At 41.0% G+C, this 20,325-nt stretch overlaps 3 protein-coding genes across 3 annotated transcripts; 2 read left to right on the forward strand and 1 right to left on the reverse strand.

Moving 5' to 3' along the window:
* The first annotated feature begins 498 nt into the window (after nt 1–498).
* On the forward strand, nt 499–7,679 carry coq10b (coenzyme Q10B). The gene is made up of 5 exons (XM_058081732.2): nt 499–650; nt 3,645–3,803; nt 5,913–6,105; nt 6,475–6,576; nt 6,819–7,679. The coding sequence occupies exons 1-5, from the start codon at nt 553–555 to the stop codon at nt 6,984–6,986; spliced, it is 720 nt and encodes a 239-aa protein (XP_057937715.2). The 5' UTR covers nt 499–552; the 3' UTR covers nt 6,987–7,679.
* Nucleotides 7,680–7,863: 184 nt separating this feature from the next.
* hspd1 (heat shock 60 protein 1) lies at nt 7,864–17,255 on the reverse strand. The gene is made up of 11 exons (XM_058081731.2): nt 17,106–17,255; nt 13,251–13,426; nt 12,735–13,070; nt 12,565–12,660; nt 12,253–12,346; nt 12,004–12,172; nt 10,413–10,512; nt 10,090–10,335; nt 9,838–10,012; nt 8,946–9,124; nt 7,864–8,866 (listed from the first exon to the last, which is right to left on the reverse strand). The coding sequence occupies exons 1-11, from the start codon at nt 17,206–17,208 to the stop codon at nt 8,705–8,707; spliced, it is 1,836 nt and encodes a 611-aa protein (XP_057937714.2). The 5' UTR covers nt 17,209–17,255; the 3' UTR covers nt 7,864–8,704.
* Nucleotides 17,256–17,492: 237 nt separating this feature from the next.
* On the forward strand, nt 17,493–19,966 carry hspe1 (heat shock 10 protein 1). The gene is made up of 4 exons (XM_058082673.2): nt 17,493–17,800; nt 19,369–19,524; nt 19,612–19,701; nt 19,780–19,966. Exons 1-4 carry the CDS (start codon nt 17,798–17,800, stop codon nt 19,828–19,830), a joined length of 300 nt encoding a protein of 99 aa, XP_057938656.1. The 5' UTR covers nt 17,493–17,797; the 3' UTR covers nt 19,831–19,966.
* Nucleotides 19,967–20,325: the final 359 nt, after the last annotated feature.

Here is a 20,325-nt window from a genome sequence, read left to right on the forward strand (position 1 = left end):
TTAGTGTTTGTAGGCAACTTGAACCGTCTGCAATCTAGGCCACTTGTTTTGAGCTGGCTCACTTGCTCCAGCCTGCTTCTTAAAATGAACACAAATTAAATGTGGTTAACGGCTTGTGTGACAAAAATAAGATACACAACTGTGCATTTATTTAATTATTAAAGTATAATTAGCTTCTTTCAAACAGACATCCCGTAGCAGAAAATGAATACAAATGATCGTTTCAGCAAATCTATTTAATTTGTATGACACTGAATAAAAAGGTCGTCTCCCAGTAAAAAAAGTATAATACGATGTATACCGTATCATTCGTCTTTGAACGGCAAGTGTGACAAATTGGGTAAAAATGGTTAAAGTCCACTAACTTGTGTTCAGATCCCGTGACTGTGTACTGCGTGTATAACTATTCTTGATGACTTACAAGCGACCAATTAGAATCCCTCAAATGGCACCCAGTTGACCAATAAGGTGCCGGTATGTGGGTATGGGCGGAGTCAACCAATGTGTCTGTCATATTAGTGTAAAGAGAAGAAACTAGTGACAGACGAGAAGATGGCGAGAGGTCCTCGGAGCTTGAGAAATGTCGCAGAGTGTGTGAAGCGCTTGCCGTCCGCATCAAGCCGGGACGTTCACTCCAGGAACAACGTCAGGTATATATATCTCTGTAGTGGCAAAACTACAGTGAGTGTCTCGGATTTTCATCGGAGTGGCCAACAACATCCGGTTTAAACTAGTTGTTACAATTATTTAAACGACCAACAAATTGAGTATTTTTTAGGAATGAACGCGAATCTCATTCCTGCAAGCGTGTGAAACCTCGTTTAAACAATTAGCCTTCGCTCAGTATACTAACTTAGTAACTACGCATTTTTTGAGAGATAACGCAAGCAGTGTATTTGTCAGAGAACGCCATTTTCTGTTTTGTTTACTAATTTCTTAATTGATTCCAAGTTAGCGATCTTGCATCAAAAATAGTGGAGGCGAGATGTGGACAGAAAATCAGTGGTTTGCTATTGAACAGAACACAGTACATTATGCTCTAAACAACATTGAGCCTATATCATGAGTATATTTATAATGATGTGGTTGCTATGATATGCCGTAATGTATCAACCCGTGCATAGTTTTTCCCCTTTGGGATTTACAAGTAGTATTTCTTAACATTAGCAATAGTATCCAGCATAATATTCAATTGCATTTGAATGTAAAACAGTTGCTTCACTTCACAATTGCCCTGCTATAACAATTTTCAAATATTTTACAACTCATGTTGACATACACACTAGTCTTGGGTGTATCCTGCCTCTCGCTCAAAAGTCAGCTCGGATAGGCTCCAGCATACCCCGTGACCCTTGTTAGGACAAGCGGCATAGAAAATCTATAGGATGGACTTCAATATAAACAGTTGTTGACATAACCAAAACTGGAACTACCCAGGGACATGAGAATGGGCCACATCATTTTTTAAGCAGGGGTGTAAGCATGTGAAAAAAGTAGCATCTTACAGTCATCTTATAGAATTACAGTACCGTCACAAGCAGGCGGTATCCAATACCTCTGACATTCTCATTTGTCTTTTCCCCTTTTGTGCTATTGTAGTTTACAAATCGCTGCACTGACCTATTTTTATACTTGTATGTTACTTAAAATGTTGTATCTAAAGTGACATGTAACAGACTACAGCTTTGGAATAGCTTTAAAATCCAACAAAAACGAACACATTGAACATCAGGAGATCCACTGTACTTTTTTGGAGTGGCGGGGGATGTCTTTCTTTGAACTAGGCAAAAGGTTTTTGCAGTATGCAAATTATTCAGGCTTACCGACAGGTGTGGCCTCGGATGGAATACATTTCACAGTACTCACAATGAATAATAGAATAAAATCAAACTAATAAAAGAATAATAATGAAGAGTTAAATTGTTTTATATTGGTGTTGTTCTATTATGTGTTAATTTGACTTGTGTTGGGTGGGTTCTGTTCTTCTATTTTGAGTTTGCACTGGCATTGACCACCAGGAGTCAGTCACATGTCAAGCGTATCGCATTTCAGGCACTCAGAATCAGGCTTCCTGTGTCCGCGAGGGTGGTGATAAGAGGAACAATTCTGTCTTTCCGATCAGCACAGCACAACTTTTGCATATTTGACTTGATGACATTGGGGTTACTCTTGATGACACGTCAACCAGTCTTTGTGTTGTTGTTGTTTTCTTCAGTCATCTTGAACAATCCCAACCTAATAAAAATTCACCTAGACACAACACATTGATGGTAATGATGAACTAAGTAGTCTAAGTAAGTCTTTGGAGGGCGACTGTGTCATTATGTGGTCTTCCCTAATAATTAACCTGCCCCCTCCAACACAGCCAAACAAAGTATGCAGGCGGGCACGCAGTGAAAGGTTAGGTATTTTAATTTACGTCTTCAACACTCCGGTAACGTCAGCAGCCTTGACCTTGTCCTATTTTGTCGTCCGCAGAACTGACACATGCTTTGTTGAATGAGGGCTTCCATGTAACCTGTCTAGACAATGTCTGACTAAATGAGTTGTCTCTACCTGTGCCACGCATTGTTCTGAGCTCAACCAGTTTTGCCGCCTAAACCCACTGTGATAGGAATTTAAATTCAACACAAACAAGGAAGATGCGGGATGTACTGTTAATGTTGAAATGTCATATATACTTACAACAATATAGGACAGTGAATTCAGTTCGGTTCCCACGCAGTCTAAAGCTCAGTTCATATTGCATGTATAAGGGTTTGTTTGCTTTGGATAGTATTAGAGCAGTAACAGTAACAGGCTCTCAGCTGTAAAGTCAGATATACTGTAGAACATGTTGAGATTTAAAATCTACATTTTGCCGCGTTGTGTGTGAAAGTCACAGTTGGGTACATGCCGGATCTCCCGTTAAGACTACGATAAGCCATATTTTGCAGGATCTCTGTGTGAAAGAAGCTAAAGTTAGAGTGTCAATATGTCAGTATTCCTACAACTTTGGTACCAAACTGTCATTGGACTGCTTTCACATGTTCACAAAACAACTAACAACCCACCTCTTTAAATCTGTTTTTAATGTCTAACTTTTTATGTCTAACTGCTGTGCCCCGCTCTGCTTTTACACATGTTTTAACTGTGCATTAACGAATTAATGTCGTATTTTGTGTCTTCTACTCTGTTTACTTCCTTTATTCAAGTCCATTCTTCTGTAAAGTGTCTTTGAGTATTTTGAAAAGCGCTATACAAATAAAATGTATTATTATTATTATTATTCACATTTAGCAATTTGTAGTATCAGTACTGTGTACTTTATTTTGTTCAAGAGGTTTATCTCTGAGCCTGGGGTGCTGCTTCTTCTCTTCTTTTAAATCTGCGTTTAATTAATGGAGGATTGTTGTAATATAAAGATCTCCACGTGGAAAAAAACTTGCTTTGTGCCATGTCCAATTAAAAGTGACAGAGTGATAATGAACGTTCTCCTCTGTCACACGGTTTTCCTTGAATGCCCATCCCTAAATCCGGAAAGGCATGTTGGAAATTTAGGGCACCGTCACTGTCTCGGTTTACCTGCGTTATGTCACAGTAGCACTGGGCCAAGGTGAAGTTTGAAACATTCACCACACACAAATATGTTTTGTGTCCTCCAGATACTTGTCGTCATGTGGGATCCTGATGAGCCGCGTACCCCCTCTGCTTGGTGCTGCCATGCCCATGGGCCGCGGTGTTGTCCTGCCCATTCGTGCTTTCTTCAATCTTGCTGATTCCTTGTCCAAGAGGAGGGAGTACTCAGAGAGACGCATCATCGGGTATGTGACTCATGTAATATCTGATAATATACAGTAACAAGGGTCCAATTGTTAATGATTATTGAGTTGTTTATTTATTTATATACTACCCAAATACATACAGGTCACATATCTAATTGAAATTTTGTTGTGTGTGCATCTTAAAGGGATAGTTTAGTCACCCTTGATGCACTACACTGCTGGTGAGGATGTCGTACAACTTCTCATTCATTCATTCATTCATTTTCTACCGCTTATCCTCACTAGAGTCGCGGGCATGCTGGAGCCTATCCCAGCCAATCACAGGGCACATATAGACAAACAACCATTCACACTCACATTCATACTTATAGACAATTTGGAGTCGCCAATTAACCTAGCATGTTTTTGGAATGTGGGAGGAAACCGGAGTAACTGGAGAAAACCCATGCATGCGCGGGGAGAACATGCAAACTCCACACACGCCAAGAGTGGAATCGAACTCGAGTCTCCTAGCTGTGTGGCCTGCGTGCTAACCACTCGACCACCGTTCGTACAACTTGATGTCAAAAAATCATGTTGATCATTGATGATGTCAATATCTATGTTGACAAACCTTTGACCAAATTATAATATTCCTGGTCAATGTGTTCTTATTACTTAAAAGTCCCTCTCCGGTTGATATCGCAGATAGCAACATTTTGGTAAAGATATTTTTTTATTTTCCAAACAGGTTTGTGAAGTCATTTATGGAAAGCAACAGTACTGTGCAGCACTTGCTGTTGTTACATAATAAGGATAAAAATATCTTTGAATAGGGTGAAGGCGTGCCACAGCCTTTACAATTCAGTCCATGCATGCTGTTTGAGGTGCGTGTCATGAGTGACGACGCATTGAGTGACCTCTGTGTTCCGCAGAGACAGTCTTCTTTACAAATCTGCTTGCATAACTACACCCATCGGCCGCCAACTGCAGTGGACGCTCTTACATAACAGACAGTATATATTGTATGTTTATTAGGGGTGCAATGATACACAAAACTCTCAGTTTAATACCTTTGTGTTACGGTTTGATATTTTTTCCAATACAAAAATAAATTGCCAACATTTTCCTCACCTTAAAAGTACAGTTCTCCTGCTCACATTTAGCACCATATACCACCAAAATGAATGTGAATATGAATGTATTCAATATAAGTCACTTTGACCAAGATAATACATTTTCATTTCAGTTTGAAGTGCACTTCAAGTAAAATCAATATAATCTAATCTATCTAATTCAATAAACATTCAGGTATAATTATCAACGTTTCAGTTCAATCTTATTACGCAACAATTTCATTCAACTCAAAAGGGTCGCAAACCCAATTCAAAACTATATTGCCACTTGGACAGATGCCAAAAAAGTAACATAAACACACCATAAAATAGGTAGACCTAACAAACAAAATGTTATCTTAACTCTATGTCTGTCAGCAACATGTTTGGCTGTGATATAAACTTCTATATTTTTAAATATAAACTTCTATATTTTTAACAATATGGTAACGCTGACCATGTTTGTTTACCTGTTAGCTTGATTTTAAAAGGCACCATTCACAAGGCTGCACAATGAGATAATATCCATCCATTTTTGTACCGCTTATCCTCACAAGGGTCGCGGGGCATGCTGGAGCCTATCCCAGCTGTCTTTGGGCGGCAGGCGGGGTACACCCTGGACTGGTCGCCAGCCAAGCCAAACAACCATTCACACTCACATTCATACCTATGGACAATTTGGAGTGGCCAATTAACCTAGCATGTTTTTGGAATGTGGGAGGAAGCTGGAGTACCCGGAGAAAACCCACGCAAAGATGCCTGCGAGGGGAATCCTTTCCGGGTCTCCAGCTTGCTAACCACTCGGTTTGTGGTTACTCGCACAAACAGCAATGGAATCAAGGCAGTAGTTGCAATCACTTTAGCACAAGAAAATAATTTAGAGTCGCCAGACGATGGATGACCCGGCTGCGCCAAGGTGGCGACTGGAAATGTACCTCTGGGTTATATATTGTGCGATACACATGCGTACTGAACCCTGTATCAAATGGTTCGATACAGATGCATGTATTGTTTACATTCCCTCTCCTTTGTTGTTACCATTTTTGTGCGTCAGGTATTCAATGCAGGAGATTTATGAAGTGGTGGCAGGTGTGGAGAACTACCGCCTCTTCGTTCCCTGGTGCAAGAAGTCCGACGTGATCTTCAAGCGGACCGGGTTCTGCAAGGCCAAGCTGACAGTGGGCTTCCCTCCTGTGGTGGAGAACTATACCTCGCTTGTCACCACAGTGCGCCCCCACTTGGTCAAGGTGCAGTTTATATCTTACTGTTGAGTTGGGTTTTTTTTCAATAAGGGTTAGATTCCTATCACGATTCGTGGTTGCTGATACGATTCAAGGATGATATTGGTTCATTTAGAATGATGTGATCCGAAATGATTCAGTAACTTTTTAGCCCAAAATTCAACCAGTGTGACTGTGAACTCAATACCTGGATACTGGATACTGGATACTACCTTTTAAACATTGTTGATAGACATATGTCGTCCGGAATGACAACTTTTTAAACGATGTAATTGGCTCATAGGACAATAAATCGATGTAGTGGATGAATTGTTACACCCCAATTCTTTAGTTTTATTTTAGGCAGTTGTGATAGAATTGTTTGTGGTCCGACAGGCGTCCTGCTCAGACGGCAAGCTGTTCAACCACCTGGAGACCGTTTGGCGTTTCAGCCCTGGCCTGCCAGGATACCCTCGGACCTGCACTGTGGACTTTGCTGTGAGTACACAAATGTGCCTTAAAGGAAAATGTAAGAATGGAGGTGATAACTTTGATACATGTACATTAAAGATGCTAAAACAAATCCAGTGTTGGTCAAAATATGCTAATTTTGCTGAGCAATGCACTACAAATCAAGAAGTACAAGAATTTGCTTATATGATAATAGGTATTACAGTATATAGATGTCTGTTTTCCCTTTAATTTGTGTTTTTAAAACAATGTGAATTTTCCTTTTTCAGATATCCTTTGAGTTCCGTTCGCTCATCCACTCGCAGCTCGCTCACGTCTTCTTCGACGAGGTGGTCAAGCAGATGGTGTCGGCCTTCGAGCGCCGGGCCTCCAAGATCCACGGTGCAGAGACGCCCATCCCCCGCGAGCTCATGTTCCATGAGGTTCACCACACGTAGCATTGCATATACGTTTAAAAAAAAAAAAGGTCAAAAACATGTCTTCCAAATGAGATTAGCAGCGTGCCTTTTTCATGCAGGATTATTTTTAGTAATGAAGTGGCTCACTGTGAATGCAGATTTTTGTTTTTCGCTATGCCTGCTTGAAAAATTGGACAGAATCATGTTACAAGCCTCTCTCAGTGGAGTTCAGAGGTCATGCTCAGGCCAACAAAGCTTTTGTTATAAGCAGAGAAGACCACCCACTATGTCACAGTAGTTTGTTATAATGCTTCTTTCAGTGGTACTAATGATAGCAATATGCCTCGAGTCATGTTTTTGGGGGAACACCTTTTATTTTATTTCTACTTCACACTATATTAGCTACGGTAAATACCGCACACACAAGTTGGATCTCTGTATCGTAATTAGCCTTTGTTGTTTCGCAAGTGTGCAATATAAGAAACTTTGTGTTTTTAAACTAGTACCCCATTAGGATGTGGTTTCAGCGAGGCCAGCACAATTCCAACTGTACCCCCTTCCCCCACTCGCATATTTATCGTTACTTTTAAAAAACACGCTCACATATTTATTGTGTAAATATCACAATGAGCTGCTTAAAAATGTATTTTTGTTTGAGAAAGGGATTTGGTGTGTGTTGACTTAAGAAAAATGATGTACTGACAGCATGATGTATAAAGTTTTTTTTTTTTTTTTTTAAACATTGGTGTCGTTCTATCAGTTGCAGCCCCCACACCACCAAGACGGGACAGAAATAGGCTCATCATGTGAGCAGTAAGAATAAACTACCAGTAGTTACACTGTCCTTGAAGGAGACACCTTTAAAAAGGTCTGGACAAATTAGCAAAAAGACCCCTTAAGAAGACTGACAACCCAAGAGGGTAACGCATTCAAATTTATTTAACTGAAAAAAAAAAAATCACCACTAATCTGTCTACATGGTACAAAACAAATGGCACAATCACTGCTGTTAGTTTTGAGGGAATAAAGTATTGGAAAACAGCTACTTTTTAAATGCGGTGTAGAACATATTCTACATATTTTGTTTTAGACAGTCCTCAGCTGTTCTACATTGTAGGCACTCTGCATTCAACATACAGACCACAAAAAATAATTTGAAAAATTGTTTTAATTAAATCAAATATGCCTTCGCCTGCATCAGGGAAAAACCATGATTAACACACATATAAAAAACAAAACAAAATTAAGTAACGACACAAACGACAGCGACATTCCTAGCTTCACTTCACATGCTCCATCTTCTTCAGTGTTATGTCTTTACAAGATGAGCTTCACAAGATGCCGAGTCAGTTTTTCCACTGCAGGAAGTAGTCAAGGGATTTTTAGCAAAAATGACTGATGGTTGTCGTCTTACATTATGAGGTCCCCAGACATGACTTTGAGAAATTGTGGGAATGCAAGTCACATGGTCTTAATTGTTAGAACAACCCAGAGGGTGCAGTCCCTGTAAACGTTCACCTGGCATTCCTGCAGAGGAAAAAAATGTTATGGTTAACTTTGACATACATTTGTGCTGAGAAGGTCTCAGATGCATGGCAAGGTGACACAGGCTCCTCTGGGGAAGAATCAGACATCCTGGCGGTTGGTCAGTGAGTTTTGGGGGGGCCAAAGTTTGGTGGAAATTGGTGCAGAGGAGTCTTGGAGGCACCATTCCGTCCTTTTAGTCTGTACAGTCGTGGAGGGAGGACTGCAGGCTTTTAAAAACCCATACCACCACCCATGCCGCCCATACCGCCCATGCCACCCATGCCTCCTCCAGGCATCTCCTTCTCCTCCTTCGGGATCTCCGTGACCACAGCCTCAGCGGTGGACAGCAGGGAGGCTACACCCGCAGCGTCCAGCAGTGCCGTCCTCACCACCTGTGAAGAGTACCCAGTCAGGACCTTCTAAAGATTTCCACCGTGTGATAAGAGCTTGGGAAAGCAGGTGAAGTTGTACCTTGGTGGGGTCGATGATGCCCTTCTCCACCATGTTAACGTACTCGCCCTGCATGGCGTCGTAGCCCACCTCGGTAGGGCCCTGCAGGATCTTCTCCACCACCAGTGAGCCCTCCACGCCAGCGTTCTTGGCAATTGTCATTGCAGGGATGCGAAGAGCCCGCCTGATTATGTCAACGCCTGAGAAAAAAACAACAAAAATTTAACTAAGATTTTAAAAACTAAAGATTGTGTCCTGGAGAAGTTATGATGTTACTGCGTGGTAACCAGCAGGGGAAGCACTTGTGTGGAAGAATGGCCATGTGGGGCCAAAACAATCATCCCTCACTACATCACGATACAAACATTGGTTTGAACTCTTTTTTTTTCCCCCAAAAAGAAATGATTAAGAAATGATCAGCCTATTAATAAACTATTATGCATTTACATACTAGTTTTCTGCCTAAATGGGAAGAGAATGACATAAAAACGGGGATGTTGGGTAATGACAAAACTAAGACGTTGACATTTTAGCTTACTGCCACCTTGTGTCTTTGGTAACAGTCACAGAATCACATCTTCAATGAAGGTGAAAGTAAACCTTAAGATGTTCCCTTCCGTTTCAAGACATGTTTTGTGTTAACATTTTTGACTTTCTGCAACAGATTAATTGGCTTTAAAATATTTCTAATGGGAAAAATAAGTTCAGGTAGAGTTCAGGTACACCTTGTTGAACGGATTGATGCTAACAAATGGTTCCACTGTATGTGCTTCTAACTGAAATGACCAGTACATTTAAATTATCATAATTTTTTTTAACTCTCCGAATCTCAGTGCTCTGCCTCTCTGGTCCATTTTTTACTTAAACGTTGTAGCAAATGTTAAAAGAAAAAACAAAATCACGATGTACTAACCAATTTTCTGGTCAGCATTGGCGGTTTTGAGGCTGTCCAGGGATGGGATGCAGCGCAGCAGAGCACAGCCGCCGCCTGGCACGATGCCTTCCTCCACAGCAGCCCGTGTGGCATTCAGGGCGTCTGTCACACGATCCTTCTTTTCATTCACCTCCACATCGCTCGTCCCTCCCACCTGAGAGAAGAATCAAAGTTTATTGCAGCGTTAGTGTAATCATGAGAGTCTTTTCCATCGAACAGACACACACATACCTTGAGCACGGCCACTCCGTCAGAAAGCTTGGCAAGACGCTCGTTGAGCTTCTCCTTTTCGTAGTCGCTGGTGGTGCTCTCCAACTGCTCCACAATCTCCGCCGCCCGCCTCTCAAGGTCGGCTGGCTTGCCGCCTCCCTTCAGCAGAAGGGTGTCGTCTTTGGTGATCTGCACCTCACCCACTTTACCAAAGTCATGAGCCTGGATGTCTTCCAGGGCCAGACCAAGGGCCTCGTCTCCAAACACCTGAGGTACAAACACACAGACATAGTAGTTATACTCCTCCTCATGTTCAATGTCTAACAAAAAGAAAGTGGACCTACAGTGCCCCCGGTGGCGATGGCCATATCCTTCAGCTGGTTCTTCCTGTTGTCTCCAAAGCCTGGCGCTTTGACAGCTACCACCTGCAGCCCCACCTTGAGCCTGCACAGTTAAATACACACCTTAATGCGGGGGTGTCCACACTAAGGCCCCTGTCAAAGTCTAAAAGTATACATTCATTCATTTTCTACCGCTTTTTCCTCATGAGGGTCGCGGGGGTGCTGGAGCCTATCCCAGCTGACTCCGGGCGAGAAGCGGGGTACACCCTGGACTGGTCGCCAGCCAATCACAGGGCACATATAGACAAACAACCATTCACACTCACATTCATACCTATGGACAATTTGGAGTCACCAATTAACCTAGCATGTTTTTGGAATGTGGGAGGAAACCGGAGTACCCGGAGAAAACCCACGCATGCACGGGGAGAACATGCAAACTCCACACGGAGATGGCCGAGGGTGGAATTGAACCCTGGTCTCCTAGCTGTGAGGTCTGTGCGCTAACCACTCGTCCGCCATGCCGCCCTAAAGGTATACAGTAAGGCAGGGGTGGGCAAATACTTTCACTCGTGGGCCGCATTGAGGAAACAAAATTGTCCGGGGGGGCCAGAACATATATATATATATATATATATATATATATATATATATATATATATATATATATATATATATATATATATATATTTATATATATATATTTAACACACACACTATTTTATACTTATAATTTTCCTTGAATTTTTTTTTGTCTAATTTTATCTGTAAGTGTTATATACTATCAGCTGTATGTTTTCATGTCCCTTTTTTTCAGGAGCACTTTAAACATCACACCACATCTAACTACGTCATTTAATTTGACAGTTTTGTTGTTTTTTTTTACTAAATAAGACTTGCAAGTCATGTTGCCAGTTTGTATGTTAAAAGTTGAAATACTTAGAAAGCAACTGGCGGGCCGGATTCAAACGCTTGGTGGGCCGCATGTGGCCCCCGGGCCGTAGTTTGCCCACCCCTGCAGTAAGGGATAACGGCAAGCACATAATATGTACTTCATTGTTTTGAACTTCTTAGTTTAAAACACTAGATGGCGCTACTGTCCTGAACAAGGCAGTGTGAATGCATTACAAGAGAAATGTTTGTGTAGGGAGATGTTTCCCCAGCAGATCGCTCATTCAAATAGCACACCTCCCTCCCTAACTGAACATGTTGAAACAGTCGGCAAAAAGTCATATTCCTGGGTTAGTTGGGTTAAGTTTAGCAGACCAAATGGTGGTGGTACGCCACAACGTCATGAGGTTTTTTTTTTTTAATGTTAATATATTGTATGAACGGACACATGCTATGTATTGTAGATACATATATAGCTTATTTAGACCACAATTGGTTTGAAAACTATTTTGAAACTATAGAAATGTTTCACTGGGCTTTATCTTGATATGCATGCACCTGAATCACTTGTCTGCCTAGCTGGCACTTCCGCATGTGTGACCCGATCATGACACGTCTTGTGTTGACTTTCACTACGTTTCTCATTATCAGGAGAATGAATAGCTCGTGAACTGTGTAGTCAGTTGACAACTTGTCACCAAACCTGTTGAGAACCAAGGTGCTGAGGGCCTCTCCATCCACATCCTCGGCCACGATGACCAGAGGCTTGCGGTGCTGGTTGGCAATCTCCAGGGCGGGAACAATGCTCTGCACGCTGGAGATCTTCTTCTCGCTCAGCAGTAGGTAGGCATCCTGGAACTCACATTTCTGACCTGGATGAGGAATAGTACATTTAAATGCCACACAGGAAGTTGTTTTCTGATTACGTTTGGCTGGAGTGAGGATTTCTTACCCTTGGCAGTGTTGATGAAGTATGGGGAGATGTAACCACGGTCGAACTTCATACCCTCAATGACCTCCAGCTCATCATGAAGAGTTTTGCCATCCTGAAAGAGTAATACAAAAACCATCAGAATAAAACGCAGAGTCTACTGTAGTTGCCAGGTGTTCGGTATCTAAAAGCAAATACTGTAGCTCCCGCGGCTTAACAGTGGTCGCTGGGTTGTTCAAAACACAGTGTTCTGTACACTTGTATCACAATAAAAATACATATTATATGTATCATCATCTTGGCATGTAGTCAAATGCCACTGATGTCACTCACCTTGACAGTGATGACTCCTTTGCGGCCGACTTTCTTCATGGCATTGGATATGATGTTTCCAATCTCTATGTCGCCATTAGCAGAGATGGTGGCAACCTAAAAACACAATTATTGTTTTGTTTTTCAAACAAAGATGCGTTTCCCAATAGTTGTCATTTGCGAATGCTGACCTGAGCAATCTCCTCCGGCGTTGTGACGGGCTTGGAGAGCCGCTTCAGCTCGTTTATGACATTCTCCACAGCCATCATGACACCGCGGCGGATCTCCACGGGGTTGGCACCCTTGCTGATGGTGTCAAAGCCCTCCTTGGCGATGGCGCGGGCCAGCACGGTGGCGGTGGTGGTGCCATCGCCTGCCTCCTCGTTGGTGTTGTTAGCCACATCCTGCACCAGCTTGGCACCAATGTTCTTGTATTTGTCTTTCAGGTCGATGCTCTTGGCCACCGTCACGCCGTCCTTGGTGACCTTAGGGCTTCCCCAGCTCTGCTCGATGATGACCGTACGCCCCTGGGACAGACGTTGATGCATGAGTGAGGTCCAAATAGCAAACAGAATCCGTTGGATAGTAACATACTGCCATGTAAAATCATCAATAGTGAGTATGTAAAAACTGACTTTGACCTTGGAACAGACCATTTGCATTTTTTCTGTCTCCTGAATCAGACTATTGGACCTTTAATGGGGTACCTTTGGGCCCATGGTGACAGCAACAGTATCGGCCAGCAGGTCGACACCCTGCAGCATGAGGGCACGTGCGTCAGCTCCAAACTTGACATCTTTGGCGTAGCAGCGCGTTAGGTGAGGAGCCAGCCTCCTGCACACAGGCCTCACCTGCTTCATGACTGTGGGTAGACGAAACATGTCTGTGGGAGGAGACAAGATGGCAAGATTGTCACAACCGGAGCAAAGTACAACCAAACGAAGCATTTGTCTCCCACCCCCCACCACACAAAGACAGGTGGGTTACAAATTAAACTCCACTGGTGGTATAAAACACTGCAAGGTTGTATGGATTGGTGGAATTCCACTTTAAAAAGGGTTCATACCATGCTAAACCATTCTGATTATTCCTATTGTGCAATACGGTGGCTGTCTTACTAGAAGAGCGATCAAATTAATTCAATAAAAAAAAATATCCGAGCGTGTGCACCATGGCTTTTGACTTTAGGAACATTTTGCGTCTTCCAATGTATTAATTGTAGGAAGTATGTCTGTTATTAAAACCTTGCAAGAAGCGATTTAACTGCAGTCATCAAATAACTGCCCAACCTCTTCCAATCATTGCAAGGGAGGGGATGTGCATCGTTGAGCATGAGCATGGATCAAAGTAGCCAAAGATAGAGGACATTTGGTGTGATACAATTGGCCTAGTTCAGCTTCTAGTTATGGAATTCTACAGCATTGCCTCTCATGCAGTCTTGATCCCTTTATAGTTCATTGAGTATTGTTTAATTCTTCAACCGAAATGCTATTTTCTGGATGAGGAGGACATGCACTACAAACTACGCTGGACTGTTTGGAGAAGAAGCAAGTCAGTGTATCATTTTGTTTTTTCATACACAACTTCAACAGCGCCAACTATCAAGACAATCGTATGTTGTGTGTGTGTGTGTGTGTGTGTGTGTGTGTGTGTGTGTGTGTGTGTGTGTGTGTGTGTGTGTGTGTGAGAGAGAGTTTGTGTGGCAGGGGGAGCATTTTGGGGGAAGTTGCAACCTGATCATTCCTTTCATATTTAGTTTCCAACCATCTACATTACTGCCCCAAAGGCATAAAAAAATGAAACACGTTTTTTTCCCCACCCCTTTAGTAAATATTTAACCCTCTGGAGCCCCTAAGGACGTTTTTTGTCCTTGCAGGTAAATTTTTGCTTGGTTTTTGCTAATAACTTTGTTACTCCATACAGCATGACTTAAAAAAAAAATCTCATGTTAAATGTGTTCCTAAGTCAGCCAGACGCCCAGGTGTCCCACCCTTCCGGGTCCCTAGAGGGCAAAAAACTGCTATAAAAACAGAACATATATATTTTTCCTACTTTTTTTTTTTATCTATCATCTCTTAAACTTACTTATTTAAAAAAAAAAACATGTAAATATTTGTATTTTAAACCTCTAAAATTTGATTAATTGATGCCACAATTTTTGCTCAGAAAAAAACTAAATTAGATATTAGTTAACAAAAAAGTCCAATTAACCCCTTATTAATCCCTTATAAGCACACTTTAACGCATCTTAACTGGACAAAATAAAACATGCATCTTCTAGCTTTGAAAAAAGTCATACTTTGATTTACTCATGGTGGTTTACTGTATTTAGCAAGTAATCGTAACTATAAAAAAATGCAACTACCGACTCTAGGATAGTGTACTTTGTGGAAAGCATGCACACATTTTACTATAGTTTACTATATTTAGCAAGTAATCGTAACTATAAAAAAATGCAAATACCAACTCTAGGATAGTGTACTTTGTGGAAAGCATGCACACATAATTTTCCATCATCACTGAGCACCAAGTGGAGCTGCAAGCTCCTCCCCCGTCCCCTCTGTCCCGACTGCACAAAAAATATATAACACCACACCAAGTCATTTGCTTGGTGATAATGACTTATTTCAAATGTTTCATTGCCATTCTGGTAGTCATGAACCATTGTGCCATTAAGCCCTGCCCCTCACCGGAACTCACCACAGTCACATAGTCCAATAGCAAACACTTATCACCTACAATTGCCCAAACTCATTCTAAACAGTAAATATGACAAATTGGACCAACTTTAAACAAAATGAAACGCTGAAATTTGATCATGCATGTTTCTACTGTCTTATTAGGCCTGTCACGATAATGTACATTTATTGAACAATAAAGAAAAACAGGATGATGAGCCCTGGATAAAGTGACATAAGTAGATGCGCGTCTGCACCATCTGTTAGGGTTCACTCTGTATGTTTCCGAGTGCATTGGTCCTATAAGAAATGAACGCGGAAGAGCATCTTCTCAGTTATTAAGCCTCTTTGTACCAGTAGCGGGACTACCCGAGTGCTAGCATTTAGCTAGCAGACGCAATCATGAATGAAGGCACAGAGGCAATAGTTTGTAAGCCAAATGCCACAGTTCCAGTGTGAATGCACAGCGCAGCCTTCCACCCGACACTTACTGTGCGTGGGTGACGCAAGCGATTCCTCAAAAAAGTTGATCATTTTTTATTTGAATTATCCGAATAATTGTTGCATTCCTATTCTACATTATACATTGGTAGTGTATAGTCTGTTTTTATCCACCTATTGTGTTATTGCGTGTGTGTGTGTAGTTCTTTTGACACCAGGAGTAGGAACTGTGTGTGTGACATGGTGATGCGCCATGATTTGTAGCCGATATGGTATGCCTCATACAGGTACACTACACTTGAGAACCATCTAGTGGCTCAAACGTGACGTGACAACGATGACAAGACGATTGTTCAATGATAATTTTAATGATAATTGTTTTTCCCGGGGAAAAAAGGTTGAAATTATCAAATCAAATATCAGTCGATAGTAGCACAATTATCGACCCGCAAAATTTTTTGTAATTGAAGTGAATGGGACTTTTCTTGTCCTGTAGAGATCCAAAAGGATAGGAAATTTGAAATCTGACCCGGGGAAAAAAATAAAGCATCAAAACAGATTTTACTACTAATCGTATGTATGGTCAAGCCTAATCTTTGACATAGAGCCCCACCCACTTAACATTTATTATATAGAAAATAACTAATTTTTACTTTAAAACAAACTCATTTTTCCAAGCAAAAATAGTGACATCATTGAATAAAATAGGCATTTAGAGGGTTAAAATAAAAATACCTCTTGTGTATTTTTTACTAAAACAATTGTGAGATCCAAGCAAAAAAAAAAGTAGTAAAATATTCATCTGTTATGTTTTCATAGCAGTTTTAGTGAGTAGACTGTTTTGTCCCTTAGGGACCCGAAAAGCTGGGAAATTAAAGGGACCCCATAGGCTTTGAAGCAACCCTTTGTTTAGTGAACCCCTGCTGTCTTTTTAAGAATGACAGAGGATGAGCAGACTGGTGAACATGTGAGGCTAAATATCACATAGCTAACCAGCCCACACGTGTTTTCTGTAGGGGTCATGTCTCACAAGGTCATGTACACACAATGGACTGAACCCCCATCTTTACTACCCTGATGGGCGACCATTATTACCTTCTTGTAGAACTACCCCCAACTGGAAGAATTAAGACATTTATTTAAAACCACCCTGCCTGCACATGATGCTCACATGTCGCTAGACAATTTAAGTAGGTTTCATTCTGAGACAGTAAGGACACTGTCAAAAAAGGTATTTTAAGGATACATACATACATATACTTTATTAAGTGTGGATTTGCAGATAAGTGAGGTCAGCAAAGCAAGAAGCGAGTTAAGCTAGCTCGGAGGTATGACCATTACGCCACATTCCTAACTATTTAGCACATATCTTTGTCATAATCAAGGACATTTTAAACCGTCATTATGTTGGCACTACAGACTTCATAAGATGGATCCACTTACTTGTGACGTGTAGAGTTTGAAGCGGCGACAAGAGGAGGCACGTCGGGTAAGACGAGGTGCAAAAACGACTGGAGGTGAAGACTGTCCAGATGGAAGTGCACATGGCCTATCACATCCGGGTACTTAGCCGGCACGCCCGGGACTCTGAATAACGAAATCGCACTCATTATATATATTGTAGACAACGTTTATATAAAAAATAAACCAGTTTTCACAAAGAGTCATTTTTATTTTATATAATTGATAAGGTTGTTGTTGTATTGTATCGCTGGCTTGTAAAAAAGAGAGGTGTTGTTACATAAATGCTTGTTCCGGGGCCACGCTTCCAGAAATTTCTCATGCGCTATTGGAGGAAAAAAACAGAGGTCAAAGTTGACATTGTGCAACATTGCTCAGTGTTGAAATTCATCAAAAAAATCCTATCATACTGTGGTAACATTTAATTCTTCGTTTAAAGTACTGTTACGTGAGACGACCTTTAGTGACCTTCAGTTTATTTGGTTTTGGCTTGGAGTGTTTTGGAATTTCCTGACACTTGAGTCGGTAAGTGAAGGACACACGACATTGCGCATGTGCAGCAACCTTCTGGACGTTTCCTCACGTGGAGGGAGACACATTCCCCTTGAGTCAGGTTGTCGCTAGCAACTCTCCCGGTGTCACTTCGTCGACTTCCAGGCGTCACACATTAAGTCATGGTAAGAATCAAACAGCTGTTATGTGTATATTGTTAATTTTAGTTAAAAACCCTCGCCATTTCGTGTAAACCCTCCTCGATCGCATGCTAGCATATCTGCCGGCTAGCATCTGTCATGTTAGTAGTTGGTTACCATTAGCAGCTAGCCAAGCAACATTTAATGCTAGCTTCCTATACCAGCCATTGGCAAGGTCACGCTACTAAGAAAACAATTTACACATTATCGCAATTGTTGAACATTGTTTAGAAACATTGAGAAATGCTGAGACCCAACCTATTGGTATACGGTAGTGACCTGCGAGCGAGCGAATGAATGAATGAACACCACATCCATATGTTCGAATTGACGCTACGTTCACACTGAATATATGTGATTTAATAATCAGAGAAAATCCAATAGGTAATTACCCATATTAGTATCATTAAAAGAGAAGTGCTTAATGAACTACATGTGATAAAGTGACTTAAGTTTAGAGGTGAAAATCTGCAGTTGCAATGTAATACAGCAAGAATGCAGGCAGTTTGACCTGCATTTTAATGTATTTTTTAGTTTTCTAGTCAGCACTGTTGAATTGTAGACGAATGGAGACACGTGGTGTCTCTGCAACGTGAATGCTGCTGCTACTATACTACTGCAGCTATTGCTGTTATATGTTGTTTTAGTGTGAGGCTTTAGTGTGTGTATGTTATGTTTTGTGAGTGGCCTGATTCTACCTGCATTCCTTCTTTGATATCAGACATATTTTAGGACCGAGATAATGGGTTGTCGTCCTTCACTGCAAACAGCAAACAGGCCACACTTCCATACTTTGTCTATCCACAGTTAAAGGTCGTTATATCAACATCAACGTTCTTTTTAGGTATTGTCAGTGAATATATGCCTAGTGTGGGCAACATTTTCATGTGCAAATGCAGTAACTCCCAAACAGCAAATTAGAGAACCTTCAACACCCACCTCCCTCCTCCACCCTCAGACGACCTTGAGTCAAGGTTGTTTGAACATCTGCTGCCCCCAGGCAACCACTTGTGGTGTTTTAAGCAGCACTGCGAGCTGATGTTCTGTATTCATCTGTAACTTGCCAGCATTTAAATTAAATTAAATGAAGACTCAATTGTCTTCTCAGTTGTCTCTCTCTTCCTCGTCTGCCCACCCCATCAAGTTAATCATTCCTCAAGGCGGATTTGGTCTTTGATCACTTAAACAAAACTGCTTGTGCTTTTATGACTACCAACACAATATTGAATATATTATTCATTCAGCACTGGTATTATATTGCAGATTATTATTACAAACGCTTCAGGTTGATGGGGAAAATACAAGCTCTATAAAGCCCCCTACTGGTTTTAACTTTGCTACTGTAGTTTTCAACAAGAATAATTATTCAGTAACAGTAAGTTTTGAGGGGAAGAAACTATTATGTTGCAAGACAACCTTCTTGGCTAATTTTATAAGAACAGTTGAAATAGAACATTAAAAAATTTATATATTTCCGTTGACACAGCTCACTAGTGGTCAGACTTGTTTTTCAGAAAAAAACAAGTCAAATATTTTCTATTGTGATTTTTCAGGCCTTCAGAAAGTTTTTGCCGCTGTTTGACCGGGTGCTGGTGGAGCGTCTCACCGCAGAAACGGTGACCAAAGGAGGCATCATGCTGCCAGAGAAGTCTCAAGGCAAAGTGCTACAGGCCACAGTGGTAGCTGTTGGACCCGGTTCTGTCAATCAGGTCAGAATGTCATTTGAGGTCTTGGCACCATTGGCTGTGATAAGGCATATAAACATTCTTGGTGGGTTTTGTTTGTTTTTTTGCTAGAAAGGACATATACAGCCACTCAGCGTGAAGGTTGGAGAGAAGGTCCTCTTACCAGAATATGGTGGAACTAAAGTCAATCTGGATGACAAGGTATAGTATCCCATTTCTTTTTTCTTATCCATCTTTCTTAAGATGTCTGCTGTAACACCTTTTCTTCTGCCCATATAGGACTACTTCCTGTTCCGTGATGGTGACATCCTGGGTAAATATGTGGACTAAATCAAGATCAATCAAGAAGTAATCCCCCTCCCAGCTGAGTGAAGAGATCATGTCTTCATGTCTTTTTTTTTGTTGTTACGCCAACTGTATATAATTCTAACCACATTTTGTTACAATAATAAAAGATTGTCATTGGTGTCTGTCTCATGTACATTACTTATCCTAATCAGCTATTTATATTTCAGCTATTTATGGATGATGTTTTAATTATGCTATATTAATGTTGACCTTTTGGGAGAACAAGATAATTTAGTCGAAATCAACATTGGCAAAAGTTCTGATTTGGCAGAAAGTAAGCCAGGGTCAACCATAAGATTGATTACATGAAAATAGGGGAACTATTCAACTCAACATGCAAATCTCTCTTTCTATCTATCTCTCTACATATATATATATATATATATATATATATATATATATATATATATAATTCTTTTAGTTAATTTAGTGTGGTAGATGCCATTTTAGGGGTCAAATGCAGTTTATGTTCAAAAT

Source organism: Doryrhamphus excisus, linkage group LG12, assembly GCF_037039965.1.
Source record: "Doryrhamphus excisus strain RoL-2023G ecotype Guam linkage group LG12, RoL_Dexc_Guam_v1.1, whole genome shotgun sequence".
Classification (NCBI taxonomy): domain Eukaryota; kingdom Metazoa; phylum Chordata; class Actinopteri; order Syngnathiformes; family Syngnathidae; genus Doryrhamphus; species Doryrhamphus excisus.

Bases quoted from the DNA above. Each gene is read 5' to 3' on its own strand.
- coq10b (XM_058081732.2), top strand. From the start codon at position 553: ATGGCGAGAGGTCCTCGGAGCTTGAGAAATGTCGCAGAGTGTGTGAAG. The intron at 651-3,644 runs GTATATATATCT...TGTGTCCTCCAG, and splicing joins CACTCCAGGAACAACGTCAG to ATACTTGTCGTCATGTGGGA. The intron at 6,577-6,818 runs GTGAGTACACAA...TTCCTTTTTCAG, and splicing joins CCTGCACTGTGGACTTTGCT to ATATCCTTTGAGTTCCGTTC.
- hspd1 (XM_058081731.2), bottom strand. From the start codon at position 17,208: ATGTGCACTTCCATCTGGACAGTCTTCACCTCCAGTCGTTTTTGCACC. The intron at 13,071-13,250 runs GTACCCCATTAA...CGTCTGTCCCAG, and splicing joins CTGTCACCATGGGCCCAAAG to GGGCGTACGGTCATCATCGA. The intron at 12,661-12,734 runs GTCAGCATTCGC...TTGTGTTTTTAG, and splicing joins CGCCGGAGGAGATTGCTCAG to GTTGCCACCATCTCTGCTAA.
- hspe1 (XM_058082673.2), top strand. The intron at 19,525-19,611 runs GTCAGAATGTCA...TTTTTTTGCTAG, and splicing joins GACCCGGTTCTGTCAATCAG to AAAGGACATATACAGCCACT. The intron at 19,702-19,779 runs GTATAGTATCCC...CTGCCCATATAG, and splicing joins AAGTCAATCTGGATGACAAG to GACTACTTCCTGTTCCGTGA.